General features: G+C 36.1%; 1 protein-coding gene across 2 annotated transcripts in view; it reads right to left on the minus strand.

Moving 5' to 3' along the window:
• The window catches only part of GRIA4 (glutamate ionotropic receptor AMPA type subunit 4), a 227,441-nt gene that overhangs the window by 42,643 nt on the left and 170,360 nt on the right, over positions 1-14,438 (minus strand). For both annotated transcript variants that reach the window (XM_062577591.1, XM_062577581.1), the window contains exons 11-13: positions 7,899-8,269; positions 6,334-6,532; positions 1,154-1,401 (exon numbers count right to left, since the gene is read on the minus strand). In XM_062577591.1, coding sequence (XP_062433575.1) covers positions 1,154-1,401; positions 6,334-6,532; positions 7,899-8,269 — 818 coding nt within the window. The remainder of the gene's footprint in view (positions 1-1,153; positions 1,402-6,333; positions 6,533-7,898; positions 8,270-14,438) is intronic.

The raw sequence follows: 14,438 nt of genomic DNA on the forward strand, positions 1-14,438 counted from the left end.
GAACGTGTGAGTTAAGAGTGAGTCTAGTTATCTGCACACCGTCAGTGACATTTTCTCTGTAGTCATGGAATTAGGCAGGTACCTCTGTAGCTATTTCCTGCACAGAACTATATCTCCATTTGCACTTCCAATCCCTCCTTTCAACCCACCTCATTTTCTTTGTGAATCTATTTTGTCAGAGCCTGTTGTAACTCGTTGCTGTGAGCACATGGGTGAAATTCAAGCAGAAGTGGGGTGCTGGTTCCTTACCATGCCATTGCCTCTCCACCCATGCTCGCATGCACCCTGTCGCCGTGAGACTCCAAGGGCTACACTTCCTCAATCCAGAAGTTGCTCCTTTGCTTTAAAGAAAATTGGCAAGTCTACCAGAGGAAAAGCAAATTTTGTTTACCTTAAAATTTAAAGGCAATGCAATGGTAAATATTGCCAATTTTAATACAGGACTAGTACGTTTGCATCTGTTTCCCTGACAATTTGGATAAAAAGCAGGTGATGTTCTGTTTGTGAATCAAACAGAATCAGTCCCCTACTTGACTGAATGAGTTTGATATCATGTTAACAAAATACTAGTGAGTTTGAAGGCAGTACTGAAATGCATAATGCTAGAAACACAAACTTTCTTTTCTTTTCTAAATAAGAAGGTGCTTTAAAAAAAATGCTTTAATGAAGTTGCTTTAATGAAGGGATAGTTGTCTAAGTGTTGACATTAAAAAAAAAAAAGATGTTATAAGCAGCTTCTTATTCAGAAATTAGCAGCCAAGACCAATAAGCAAAATATAAAATGTAGGCATATTATTGATGCAGATACTGATGCAGATAATGTAGGCATAATACTGGTCTATAGGGTTGAATCTGGTGAAAAAGCTGATGAAATTGAACAACTGATATTACTTCCATTGAAGCTGACTTTGAGTAGCTAGTGTTCAACCAGTTTGGTTTTTATATGGCCTTGAAAGGTATGCCAACTAGAGCTGTTAAATCCATATTGCAATCAGAAACTATTACCTTTGTTGATCAAAAAAAAAATGAAATGGAAGAAAAGAAAAATAACATACCATGTTCACACACAAAGCAAAAAGAACTATATCAGGGACATCAGGGAAGGTGGAATACTATAACAACACATGTTATATTGTTATACTATTCCACCCACCTTAATGGAGAACCCTTCGGTGTGGCTACGCCATAGCCTTTTGAATCCAGATTTCCTCCCACTTTCATGGTGTCACATGGCTTTCGTTGCTCAATGTATTCGTTCATGGTGGACTCCAGCAGGAAGGCAAACTTGCCCTTGGATTTGCGGACACGAGCTACTCCCTCTGCAGTAGTCCTAGTGAACACTGATGGTTCTGCTGATTTCATGTAGGTCCACATCTTTTCATACACTGCTATTTTTGATCTCTGGAGAAAATTAAAAAGAAGTTAGATACAACAAAAGAATATTGCAACATTTCAGAATGGCACTGTTCAAAATGAAATCCATCATACTTATTTTTTCAAGAAACTGGAGTGGAGAAAATCTTACTTGGATAATGATTTTCTTTGAATTCCTTTGTTATTTTAAAAGAAATAAGAAATAACTGTATTAATACTATAAAATCATGCATCACTTTCAGACACAGTTGGCCTCTAGGAGCCATAACAAAAGAACTGCAAAGCTATGGTCTAAATTTATTGTTATATAAAAGCAGTTCACACAGCCCAAGTGTTATAAAGTAGATTTTAGGGAATTATATAACAAATAGGTATCCCTAATAAACATGTATATGGGAAACAGAAAAAATAAAATAGCCTCTCATAAATACAGAGCTAAATCCTGAACTATTTCTCAGCTTTAATGCCCACTTCCTACACCATCAAAACCACACTAGCTGAAAGATTTTTGCTTTTGTAATTCACTCATTTTACTTTCAGAAAGGCTGCACAATATTTCAAGACACAGTTCACAGTAAAGGATGTAAACAGCAATTTGGACCAAATATGCCATTAAAAGAAGCAAATGCTCTAAGTTTTTGTCTTAAAGAAGTGTTATATAAGTTTTTAGGACTCCCATTTCAGCTGATCTTATTTTGAAGACTCTGATCCTGCAAGTAATTGAGCAAGAAATGTGCTTGCTCAAAGAATATACAAGAATTCATGGCTTAGAGTGCATTAGTTGGAAATTTTCCTGGCTGGAAATATTTAGTGTAATCACAAATATGTTTTCATAGGAAGGAAGAGAGGAAGGAAAATGAACATGGAAACTACAGTGGTGAAACTGCTGTCAAGATGAAAAGCTTCCCATTCTTGCTATTTTAATTCAAGAACTATTTTACTCCCTCTAGCAATAGGGAAACATAAATGGGTCCATACACCCATTACTACACTGTGCTGAGCACTCCACGAAAGTATTCATTATTATAAAGTCCCAGAACAAAGGGCCTTAGAATACATATAAAACCACAGAAATTTGGGTATTATTTAAATTGAGAATGGCTTTAAAAGGGCCTCAGCACAGATGAGAGTAACTTCTCTGAGCATTTATTTGTACTAATTACTAAATGATTGTATCATTACTTAGAAAATAATTTGTTAGAGAAGTAGATCTAAGCTGAACATAAGGAGCATTTAACCAGCAACATTTAACCAGAACTGCTCAATAAAAATACCATATATAAGAACATCATAATTTATCTTTGCTTTCTTTCTCCCCCCTTTTTTTTAATTGTTTGTATGCATCATTACCACGGAACATAATAAAATTAAAAGTAACAACAATATCACAGAGCTGAATATTTCCATAGTCACATCCTGTCTTGCTATTCCTCTTTCCACGTAGTCACAGCTACTGTTCATTTACATAATGGTGGCTGAAAGAGAGCTTAAGCCAAACCATATATTCATTTCTTTTGCTTTACACTGATAAAATTTCATGGATTTAAATTACAGTTGGAAAAATATTGAAAAGAGCAACAATAAATCACGCATCATTTCAAGATTATTTTCTTGCCTTTGTCTACCTTCACTTCCAATCACTTCTTACCTCTTAACATCCATATCATCAGATTCTTTATAAGGTAAACAAATAATAGGTCACTTTCCTTCAAAACTCAAAACATGCAACAAACATAATGTCAATATAGGTAAGAGGAAACTATGTCCTAAATCAATTGAAAAAGGTCAAATTTAGGGTTTGTTTGTTTGTTATTTTTTTTTAAGATCTACTTAGATTTTTAAGATCCAATTATCCTTACCCATTAAGAGACAAAAAATATAGAAACTCTAACAAGTCATCTGCTCTTTAAGAATAATATATCTCTGAGGCTTTCATTCGGTAACATTCAGTATATATATGCCAAGCCAGAGTGAAAATTGAAGAGAGACCCAATAGACATGCCTTATTATCCTATGAAGAAGCTTTGCAGCTTTCCCTTACATTCTGTCAAATCATGATGATTTTCATTTAGGGCTTTCTGAGTAAGATTGCTAAAACTAAGTTTTTTGCCTTTTGAGTAGCTTGTTCAGAATTGCACCTCTCACTGCTTCCAAAACAGGAGATAATGGTAAATAGGTAATACTAGTAAAGAAAAGAGTTTTCTTTTATGAAATATTTAAAACTACTTTTTTCCCCCTGTTTTCAATCTGTAATTAAAGCAGACTGAATAGCTGTTCAGACCTTTTGATTTTAATCAGATATGAAAATGTCCCAAAGGACCACATTCAGCCAGACAGTAATCAACCATTCTTAGAGAAATCACCCTTGACTGTCATTCCAAAACTAATGCCATTTGCTTCTGACCACACAAAGTGTTAGACTTGGTAAACAGACAGAATCTTCTTTTAGTGTGGCTTGAGGCTGAGTCTGAATTTAGTCATTAGGCAAACAGAAATTTTGGAAGTATTTTCTGTTAATGATATTTTCGCATTATACCTGTTTTTTGAAAGATATTCTTAGAAATAGCACATAAAATATCATTAAAAATTGCTGTACTGTTGCAGAGATTAGAAATTATTTGATGAAAATGCTTCAATTACATCATTTTGAAAAAAATGATGCTTTAAATTTTGCATGTACAGCTATATAGAGTATTTATGGCTACTTTTAATATTTCCTGTTGTATTCTGAAATGAAGCAGAGAACACTGATTTTCCTTCTTTTTTTCTCCTAATCGTTAAAGATTAACATGACAGGATGGCTGTCATTATATCTGGAAAAAAATCCCATTTCATTTTAAAGAGACAGCTTGCCATTTGCATGAAACACTCATTCTTGCAAAACAAGAACAAAAACAAAATAAAAAAACCTACCTACTTTTACAGTATGATTTAAAAAATCATGAACATCTTGTGACCAAGACTGTTTCGATGTCAAAGTTCCTGACCTCACTCCTTCAAAACCATGGCTTGTCCAAGTGTTCAAAAACTTAAGAAAACAACCTCTTACTTTTTGCTTTTGCATTTCCTTCAAATTTCATTTTTGCATCATTGCCTAAAATTTGCAAGCACTGGAAACTCTTGAAAATGCAACAAGTGCATTAATCCAAAATTAAGTAAACCTGCTTGGTCCTCAGCATCATGATTTTAATTATCATCATAGCTTCATCCTAGATGAAAGAACTATTAGTATGCAGATACTGTGGTCACCATGTCAGCTTGAGGTGGACTGAAACTAGAATCTCTGGAATTAAACGCTTGGCAGCACAAATTGAGGTAAAGAAGAATCTATGGGTTAAGCACTGAGAAAGAAAAATAGTAAAACAACATTGAGGGGCTACACTCTTTTCAACAAAACAGGAAATTTGGCTATCTCAAGTTCACAGTATTTCAGTTCTCAGACAAGTTTCCTGTATCTGTTTGTTTTGGCAGGCTTCAGAGGTGAAATCATTTTTTTCAGTGATCAAAGGCTGAGTTTCTACCACTTGGGGAAGATCGAGTCTCGCAGAAAGCCTCTCTGACATTGCATTTAGTTCTGGACCCATACACTTGATACAGAAGAAGACAGGTGGAGTTAGACACCTGTTACCCAACTGTATCAAGCCTAAATCATTTCTACGGGAACCCTCTACAATCCCTGCAGACAGGAAGACATTTAGAGGGTTATTTATTCTATCCTAGGACACCAGTTGATTAGAGAAGAAATCTAGAAGACTAGCTTAGGCTAAACTCCTTATTTTAGACAGTTTCTAAAGGCCCAGTCACCATGTGTCAGTTAAATGCCACTTAGAGTTTACAAGGCATCACCTTTTTACAGACCAATAAAGAAAAAAAAAAGAAAAAACATATGAGCTGTTCTGTGGGGATAGCTCTTCCAGTAAAAAGGCTATTTCATTACGGACCTTTTGGGGGATATCAATAGCTCCCCCTGAGTTGACACTGTACGTAGTTTACAAGTCCCATTCATAATTTTGTAATAATACATATTTGATTGAGCGAGTTTAGTTTAGCAAAACTGAAAACATTAGTGGGAATACTTGACACAGAACATACTCATTTCAAGGAGGCAATGAGGAGAAATTACTACTTCATCTTTCTGTCTGCTAAACATGCCTTAATATTCACTTTGCGGTTAAGTAATGGTCCTAAACTGTTTAACTTACAAGGTTATCAGCTCACAGCATTTAGTCAGAGGTACATTCAAACACCAAACTCATATATGTTCAGTCTGCTTAGCTTAACTTTCATCTGCCAGAGACACAAAATTAAGCAGGAGGGATGATTTATCATATACTCTTTGTGATGCTCAGGCTCCTTGCTTTCCAGCTGGCAAGGGGAGAGAATAGCGTACCAGCCACACTAGCACGGAAAGCCAATGAAAATGAACTAATCAATAGAGACAGCATAGACATGTGAATGGCTATTTAGGCTATTTTCTAATTCTCCAACTACATTCCCCCAAGTTACATTTTCTTTTTATTATTCATCTGAAAGTCAGTAAATTAAAAAATGTGTTTCCTATCCACCACCCAAAACCCTAAAGCAAAATGCACACAGCAAAACCCATAAGTAGAAGCAAAACCAGCAAGACCCCGTGTTATCATCATAGGCATCCAATGCTGCACATTATTTCAGTACTGTAGCTTCTGATGAATCAATAGTGCAATGCTGCTTTAATTATCGCTGGTTCCATTATCCCCCGGGCAGCTCTTTTGCCTGATGTGACAGGATCAATAAGCTTTCCTCAAATTAAAATGACAAAATTCCAACAAATGGTGTTGGGGATAAAAATGTAGCTCAAGTACGGAATTCTAAACTATATTATAATTATTTGCAAAGTAACGCTATTTCAACTTTGTGAGTACTTTATCACAGAGCTGTCCCATAGGGAGAGCTGCTCTAACAGACATGCCAACTTACTCTGAAGAACTCTTTCGTTGACCCTGAGTCCAGTGTCCCATATGCAATTTCAGTTTGTTTGGCAAGGTCTTCTGCACTTTCTATGGGTGAGACCATCCTCTCAACAGTCAAGAAAGCAGCAAGGTTAGCAGTGTAGGATGATATTATGATGAGCGTGAAGAACCACCAGACACCTCCAACAATGCGACCTGAGAGGGATCTAAACATGAATAAGATAATGCACATTTTCCTGTATCTTAAGCCATGAAGAGAGAGAGAGAAAGAGAGAAGGCACCATTATTACTGCATATGTATTGATACGGAACACCCAACGGGAGTGAGATTACTTGCATTTTAAAATATGTCATATACATTTTCCCTTGTATTGTAACGCCTACAGTACAAAGCTCAGTGTATAAAGGCATATCATGCACGTACAGTAGTATGATTTCTCTTCAGTAGCAATTCCAATGTTCCTTTAATTTCATGAAATGCCTAATATGGCAAATTTTTGTCAAAAATCCTAGATAATCTCTTTTTGGAAGCAAAAGTAAAGCACTGAGGCTGGAAATCAGTTTCTTTCTCTGTTTTCACTTAAAAAAAATGACACAAAAGGCTTTAACATACAGTACATTGACTCTAGCATTTTGATGTTCCTCTCACTCGTACTGCATTTGTCCATTTGTCACAAACAAACTTATCAAACATTCTACAAACTACTGCAATAATTTGAAATTTTGCATTTTAGTTATTTAAGGAGCAAGTACTTTGTGATTACAGAGACACTTATGATAAGTAACAAATTCCGTTTTCTGTTTCAATACCTGTAATTTGAAGAAAAGACTGTTGAAGAGTAATAAACATCTGGTCTTAACGAGTAACAGTTTTATTGCTACCTTTAGTTAGGAAGCAGAATTAGGCCAACGTCGAGTGTTTTCAAAATCACACTGTTAATGGCTAAAGGGAAGTATTCAAGTTTGAAAGACTGGGCCATAATGATTAATTGAGGAGTTTCAGTTAATACAATCTGAAGTTCCAGAACATATAAAAATCTTAAGAAATTCAGGATGAGGATCATGTAGTACATCTGAGGTATCTACTCTGTAAAGCATAGCCTGATAATACACTGTGGTTTCTCAGAAACAGATGGTCAAATATTCTGTCTCTCATAGAAAATGATATTCTAGAAGCAGTGCTGCAGAACTTAATAGGAAGCAAAAATGGGGCATTCATTCATGCAAGGCAAATATTCAGCATAATAGTGTTGATTTCATAATTGTAATACAATGGAACTAATTTAGCAACAACATAATTCCTCTGAAGTCAAGTCAATGGAATTTTCCCAGTGTGTACCTGCTGCTGCTGAGTTCTGTTTGTGATTTATGTACATTGACATATGTAAAATATAATAATGACTGAAATTCAAAGCAATTTCTCTGTTGCCCTTATCATAGCTGTTAAGAAATTAAAATGAAAAGGCTTCCTAAAGAATGAACTTCTAAACACTGCCAGGAAAATAAAAGAAGGAAGATTCTATGCTTCAGTGTTGAAGATAAAATGCAAATATAAAAAGATTTGACACAAACCTTGGGGAAATATCACATCCTTGTTGCATAAAGGCACCCAGGGAAAACCAGAGGCTGTTGAATATGCCAAACTCATTGGGAGGCTGATCACTGGGTCCTTCTTTCCCATCCTCTGGTTCTTCTGTGTGCCACTCATATGGACTAAACCTGCTAACTAGGAACAGGACCACACTGACACCAATGTAGGCAAAGACTATGCACATCCAGATCTCATACGCCAAAGGGTCCAAGAAGGAAAATACTCCTGGTTTAGATTTCTGGGGCTTTTTGATCATAATGGATATCCCCAAACTCATAAAAGGCTTAGAAAAATCAATGACCTCTTCTCGTACCAAAGTGATGGTCAGAGGCGCAACAGCGATCTCTGCTTTCTATAAAGAAAAAAGAAATATAGATGTATAGATTAATTGGAGTTGGTTTATAAACTCAACTAAGCAGCTAATTCCAAAGGTATGTCATTAATATCAGGATACTGTGGCTTAACTGTTTTTATAGCATGTTTCTAGCTCTTTCCATCACAATCTGTACTTACTCAACATGGTTTTATAGAGCATATAAGAGAAGCTACAAATAATATGAAGCAGCAAAGGAGATGACTAATTAATGCTGTGATGCCACAAAACTATATAGTACAGCTACCTTGTGGGACAGATAGTTCAATAGAAATTAATTGGATTTTAAACAATGCATAAGGGCAAGTATACCAAAAGTAGTAACGCAAAATCTTGCATTAAATGAATAAAAATAAAAATGTGTTGAAATCATTCCCATTAGAGAGAAAGGGAAAAAAAAGTTTCTCTGGTATGTTTAGAATTAAAATGTCAGTCTTGAATGAATCATTATTGATGATGATGATGATGATTATGGCTGCTAACAGTGATGTGTACATTAAGTTGTAAGATACTCCAGTTGCACTAATAGGTCATTTTTTAGCTCAGACACTCCATATTAAACTGAGGTTTGCTCCTTGCCTTGCACTGAATGTTAATGACGTCATTACACCAGTCCTTAAGATGGGAACTGTAAGAAGTGTGGGGACCAGAAGGTGCACTGGTAGGAGGGGAACAGAGATGCAGCAGCTGCTGAAACCTTTCTGCTGCTTATCGTCACTATTCTGGCTCCAGGTGGGTAAGTATGGGCTGAGGAGGATAACTGACCATGATATTTTGATAATATTTTGTTCTAGGAAATCCCAGAATGCCAGAGATTCTTCCCAGTTGCAAATAAAGTAGACTCATAACCTGCCTTCTTCGGTGGCACCATTCTGCTTCAGTTCTCAATGTATGAGATAATCTTCTTGTATTTTAGCCCATCCTTAAGGACATTCATACTCAGTACAACATATATTTAAATCCTATGTAAAGCCTATCAATTTCAAGGAGATTAAGAAATATTGAAAATTAGAGATGTGCTTAAATAGTTTGTTTAATCCAAACATTACACAAATAGCTTGTGTGGTGAAGGAAAAAAGAGAAATTGAAATGTAGGTGTGGCTTTTTTTGGTCATTTCACAAACTTGAAACATATAAACATATTTAAAATAATGTATTGTTTTGTTATTTTATGCACTAATTTATATTGAGCTACATATATCTTATGAAATTTAATTTAAAACTAATTTCTTGTAGTTATAATTGAACTGTAGCTGCAACATATTAATTAATTCAAAAGGACTGAATCATGTAATGGCCCCAAAATGCAGATTTACATAAGAATTCTTATATATTAATCTTCAGATTGTTTCTATGATTCTGAAATAGTTGTGATATAAACTTATCAACATAATTACACATTAAGGTATTATAGTTTAAAAAATAAGTTCTAAGTTAAAATCATCATTTTGCAAGAGTTTGAGCCACTGTCTCTGATACTTATAAACATTATGATAATATTGCTAATTCTCTGCATTTTAGTGTAAATTCTGTAATACAATGCATTTTTCAAATCTTGTGTTCTTGAATTCTTGTGATTACATGAATCTAACTGAAATATAACATATTTTATCAATATAAATAAATATTCATTTATAAATATGAAGAAAAAAAGTCTAAAATATATTTTTATTATCTTCAAAATTGTAAAGTAAATGTGGTTTCCATAGTCTAAGGATTCTAGGATGTTTTAAGTTAGTGGCATTGTTGCATATTTTTATACTTCATCTCACTCATAAATTCCCTTTCTGTAGAAAGATGGTTTAACTGTTGTAGTTAAACAAGAGTCAGTGTCTTTTACATTTCTAAATTTCACTACTGTAATACCTAATACGGAGTTCTTGAAATAACTCACAGAAACTGTGATCTATTACTGTTCATGTTTTCTACACTTGACAAAGTGGTATCTTTATTAACATCTACTGTAAGTGATAGACTTGATTATTGGTCTTCAAAAGTTTGAGCTAAGACTTGATTTCTGTGTCTTCAAGTTGCTACTGGGATTAAAAAGGTACCTTCAAGGGTTATTAGTTTTTACAATATGAGGTGGAAAAGTGAAAACACCATTTCAGTGCTAAATGTGGAGATTTTAACACCAAAATTAGCACATTGTATATGTTAGGTGAAACACTAGATGAGATATATACCTTATCAAATTTAAAAGTTTACAAAGTACACATCTCCATCAGAGCTAATTGTCTACATTACTCTGAGGAGTTAAAGGAAAGAAAGAGGAACTTATCCATCTCATATCACAACAGTAGTCTAACATCAACTGAATCATACCATAAATAAACTTGCTCCAAGACAGTTAAAGTAAAGGGACACTACACGACTAGGTCACATTTAGATATCTAACAATTGGACCAAATGCAGCTGTCCCAATCAAATCATATTATTTATTATTTTTGTGATATTATTAATTATTTTTGGGGGAATATTGTGCGCCACATTAAAGCCTACAAAGACTCCTCTTTGTTGAAAGCCACATAACGACAATAGCTGTGCATTATAAACATCAGCATTTTGGGTTTGCTCAGTTAGTGTACACCATAGAAGATACATCATGTAATTGTGTATTTACATGATTAAAATGTAACAATGTTGCAAACTATTCATGCTTTTTGTTCCACGTTTTGTTTGAACAAAGACTAATGATATATATTTGAAACAATTGCACCTGTACCCACATTTCAAGTAAGGGTGTGTCACTACCAAGTACAGCTGGATACTGGATCCTTCTGATATCGTACAATGGGACAAGATTAGGCCTGATGGTAAGAGACTTTTACTCTCCAAAATGTATTATTACAATCTTGTGAATAAAACCTATGCTTGATACAAGTTGTACAGAGGTGGTAAAGCTATCTGAAAAAAGTCAGGAAGCAAAATAATTTCAGCTTCAGAAGCTGATGGCATCTCAGATGTTAAACAGAAATGAATTGTGACCTTCCATGTTAAAGAGTGACAGAATAGCATTTTGTGTCAGGAGAATGAATATTTAATCGGGGCTGACTGCTAGTGCATTTGGGCATTTGGAAACACCTCTTGCAGATGGTTAATGGAATATCATTCCCTGCTGGCATTTCTTCTGTGCCTAAGCTAGTTATCAGGGGCTGTAGAGCCCCCCAGGGACTATTGCTGGCATTCGGATGCATCAGGGACACATGACTAGGATTATCTGATAGTTTTTAATAGAGTCCTAAATAGAGTGCTAACCAAGAGAATAACCTCCTCCCCCAATACACACACCTTATGCACAGTCATAGCAAAATTGCATATCACAGCAATTTATACACGGTTCCCCCTAGGACACGATAGAAAAATGAACAATAGATATTAAGCGAGCTGCTTTGCGTGTCAGAAGATGCTCAGCTCGGAATGGGCTCGGAACATGGCTTATAGGAGAAAACTGGCACATGCATCCACTCTCAGTAGCACAAACACGAGCCAAGTTGCACTGAGGTGTGGTGTAAGGAGCTGGTGGGAGGGGAGACTCTCCTACGACACAGTAAAGATCCACTTGGTCATTGGTGGGCACAAAAACGTCTGCTGATCCTTTCACATAGTTAGGAATTCGTAACTGTAAAATGTTTTGCAAACATGCAGTCTTGCCAATTCACTTGCAAATTCTGTCCCATCCTGGCTGTACACAAGGAGCCTGGCCTGAAGCACAGCCAACTAATTAGACTACTGGTGATTACAAATCAGGGATCTACCACACAGGTGGACATCCCCTTATATAGCACAGCTCTGCAGGATAGAGTCTGGCTGACTGATTCTGCGCACGGAACAGGCCAGGGGACCTGCTACTGCGTAAATGTGGCCAGTGATCAAAGCAGTTGAAGAGGGGATGGCTTTCACTCTGAGCCCATGTGGAAATCCTAAGTAGCAAGCTTTCATATGTCAGTAGGAAGAACAATTTGCTTTGAAGTTATGCCTATAATAATAAATTAAAATGCTGGGGGTAGCTCTTGGCCTTAAGATCAGCTGATATAGGATATTCTGTGTTGCCATCAGGAAGGTCTTTTAACCTCCACACCATGAAGGCTGCATTCGAACTGCTTATTGGGAATGGTCTCTCCGCCATGCTACTGACCAACTGTGCTCAGAAATTGTTTCAGAGAGTAATAATAGACTTGGGCCAAAACTACGCCAGGGACCCTCTGACACCATCCTAGCGGTTTGGCAGATCAGGCAAGGGAGTTTCAGTTCCAGGGACGTTTTTTGGCACTGCTTTTTGTACTAGGATAGATAGAGCTTTAGGGGTCCTTTGGAATAGTGTATAGTGAATATGCTGGGCGACAGCGGAGCGCTATTGCTCCTCTTCACACAGCAAGCAGCTTAGAGAGCTTCGCTGTGGCCTCACTCATGCAGCTCAGTTCCAAAATTAAACAAGCCTACATTATTCCTAAATAGTCAGTTCCACGGGAGCTTTTAAACTCTGTGTGAGCTTCCTTTCTATTTTGCTGTACAATTTGAAGGATGAAGAATCCACCATCATATATTAAAACGTGTATAGCAAACCACTCAGACAAGTACACACCTAGACCATCTAGAATTAAACCAGATTTTTAAGACTGACATCAATGGTAAGATTTAAGAACAAAGCCGGTAACTAGGCAGTATGTATTGTACAGTTATCTGGAGGAGCATTCTCATGCTGAAGGATTCTTCATCCTTCTAGCAATTTGGTTTTGATGAGAATTTTTTGAGACAAATGAAAGGGGGGAAAAAAAACATACAAAAAACTAAATATTAATTTCAAGTTTCATCTATATTTTTAACTAGGTTATAGGCTAATGAAACTCTGCCATTAAGACTCTATGCATCTGAGCAAGGGGATTTTCCCACAATTTGAAATTTTCTCAGATATTTTAAACCTACTGCTGTAAAACAGTACATGGACATTGACATCCATCTGATGGCTGTTGCAATTAAAGGACAGATAAGGAATTGCCTCCTTCTTCTCAGCCATTTGATAAAATAATTCTGATAAACCATTGGCTTTTAACAACCTGAGAGTTATGCTGCTTGCAGAACACTAAAGCAGATGTACACATTGGTACAGCTTTCCCACGCTTTAAAGAGACAAGTGATACTGGTTCCTCCAAGAACTTCCAAGAACATCTAAGGTTTGTAAGGCTGGTGTAACCTTCTCATTCCCATTTGGAAGGGCAAATCAATAAAACTCTGACACTATTTCCTATACTCCTCCTACAGGATACAGTTTTGTGTTGAGAAGTTCCCTGAACTGATACCACTGGAGGAGGTTTTGACAAAATCTATCGATTTTACTTAGCAGATGGAAGGGAGCACAAATGGAGCTGCCAGGCTTTGCCACATGTGGCCTAACCCCCTCACCCCCCCTCTCCCCCCCGAATTGCCAGGCTCTTGGGGAAATTGCAGACTGTAGGGTGAGCCAACCGGTATTCTTACAGGTAGAGGGAGGCATATTTCTGTTGAGGGCATTAGTAGAAATGTTCTTGCCATAATAGTTTCAGGATGTTTATTTTCATTCTGTCACCAAAATTAAAGCTTCTGTAAGAATTTTGACCCATTCTCAGTGCAGATAGCAGATGCAGCAGCCATCAGCAGCCACAGCACTGAGTTCTTACTACCTTTGGTAACACTAGAGACTGCAAATATTTCTTTGGCTTTGTTGGAACTATTTTTATTTAATACTGCAATTTCATTTGTCTACAGAATTCTTAATTATTATACTTTTTGAGAATGCTCCTCCAGATAACTGTACAATACATACTGCCTAGTTACCGGCTTTGTTCTTAAATCTTACCATTGATGTCAGTCTTAAAAATCTGGTTTAATTCTAGATGGTCTAGGTGTGTACTTGTCTGAGTGGTTTGCTATACACGTTTTAATATATGATGGTGAATGCTTCATCCTTCAAAATATCTAGACCAAGAATGCTATCTTTTTTAAAGATGCTTCATGATAGTCCATTCTATGACAATGAATAAATGAAAGATGTTCTTCCCAAGTGAGTTTTACAATATATCAGAAATAAATGGTATTAATGGTCTATTATTAGTTCTAACATTAATGCTTTTTTAAGGAATATTCAGATTATGAAATGTGCTAACATTAG

The sequence above is a fragment of the Rhea pennata genome, chromosome 1 (genome assembly GCF_028389875.1).
Source record: "Rhea pennata isolate bPtePen1 chromosome 1, bPtePen1.pri, whole genome shotgun sequence".
Lineage (NCBI taxonomy): Eukaryota > Metazoa > Chordata > Aves > Rheiformes > Rheidae > Rhea > Rhea pennata.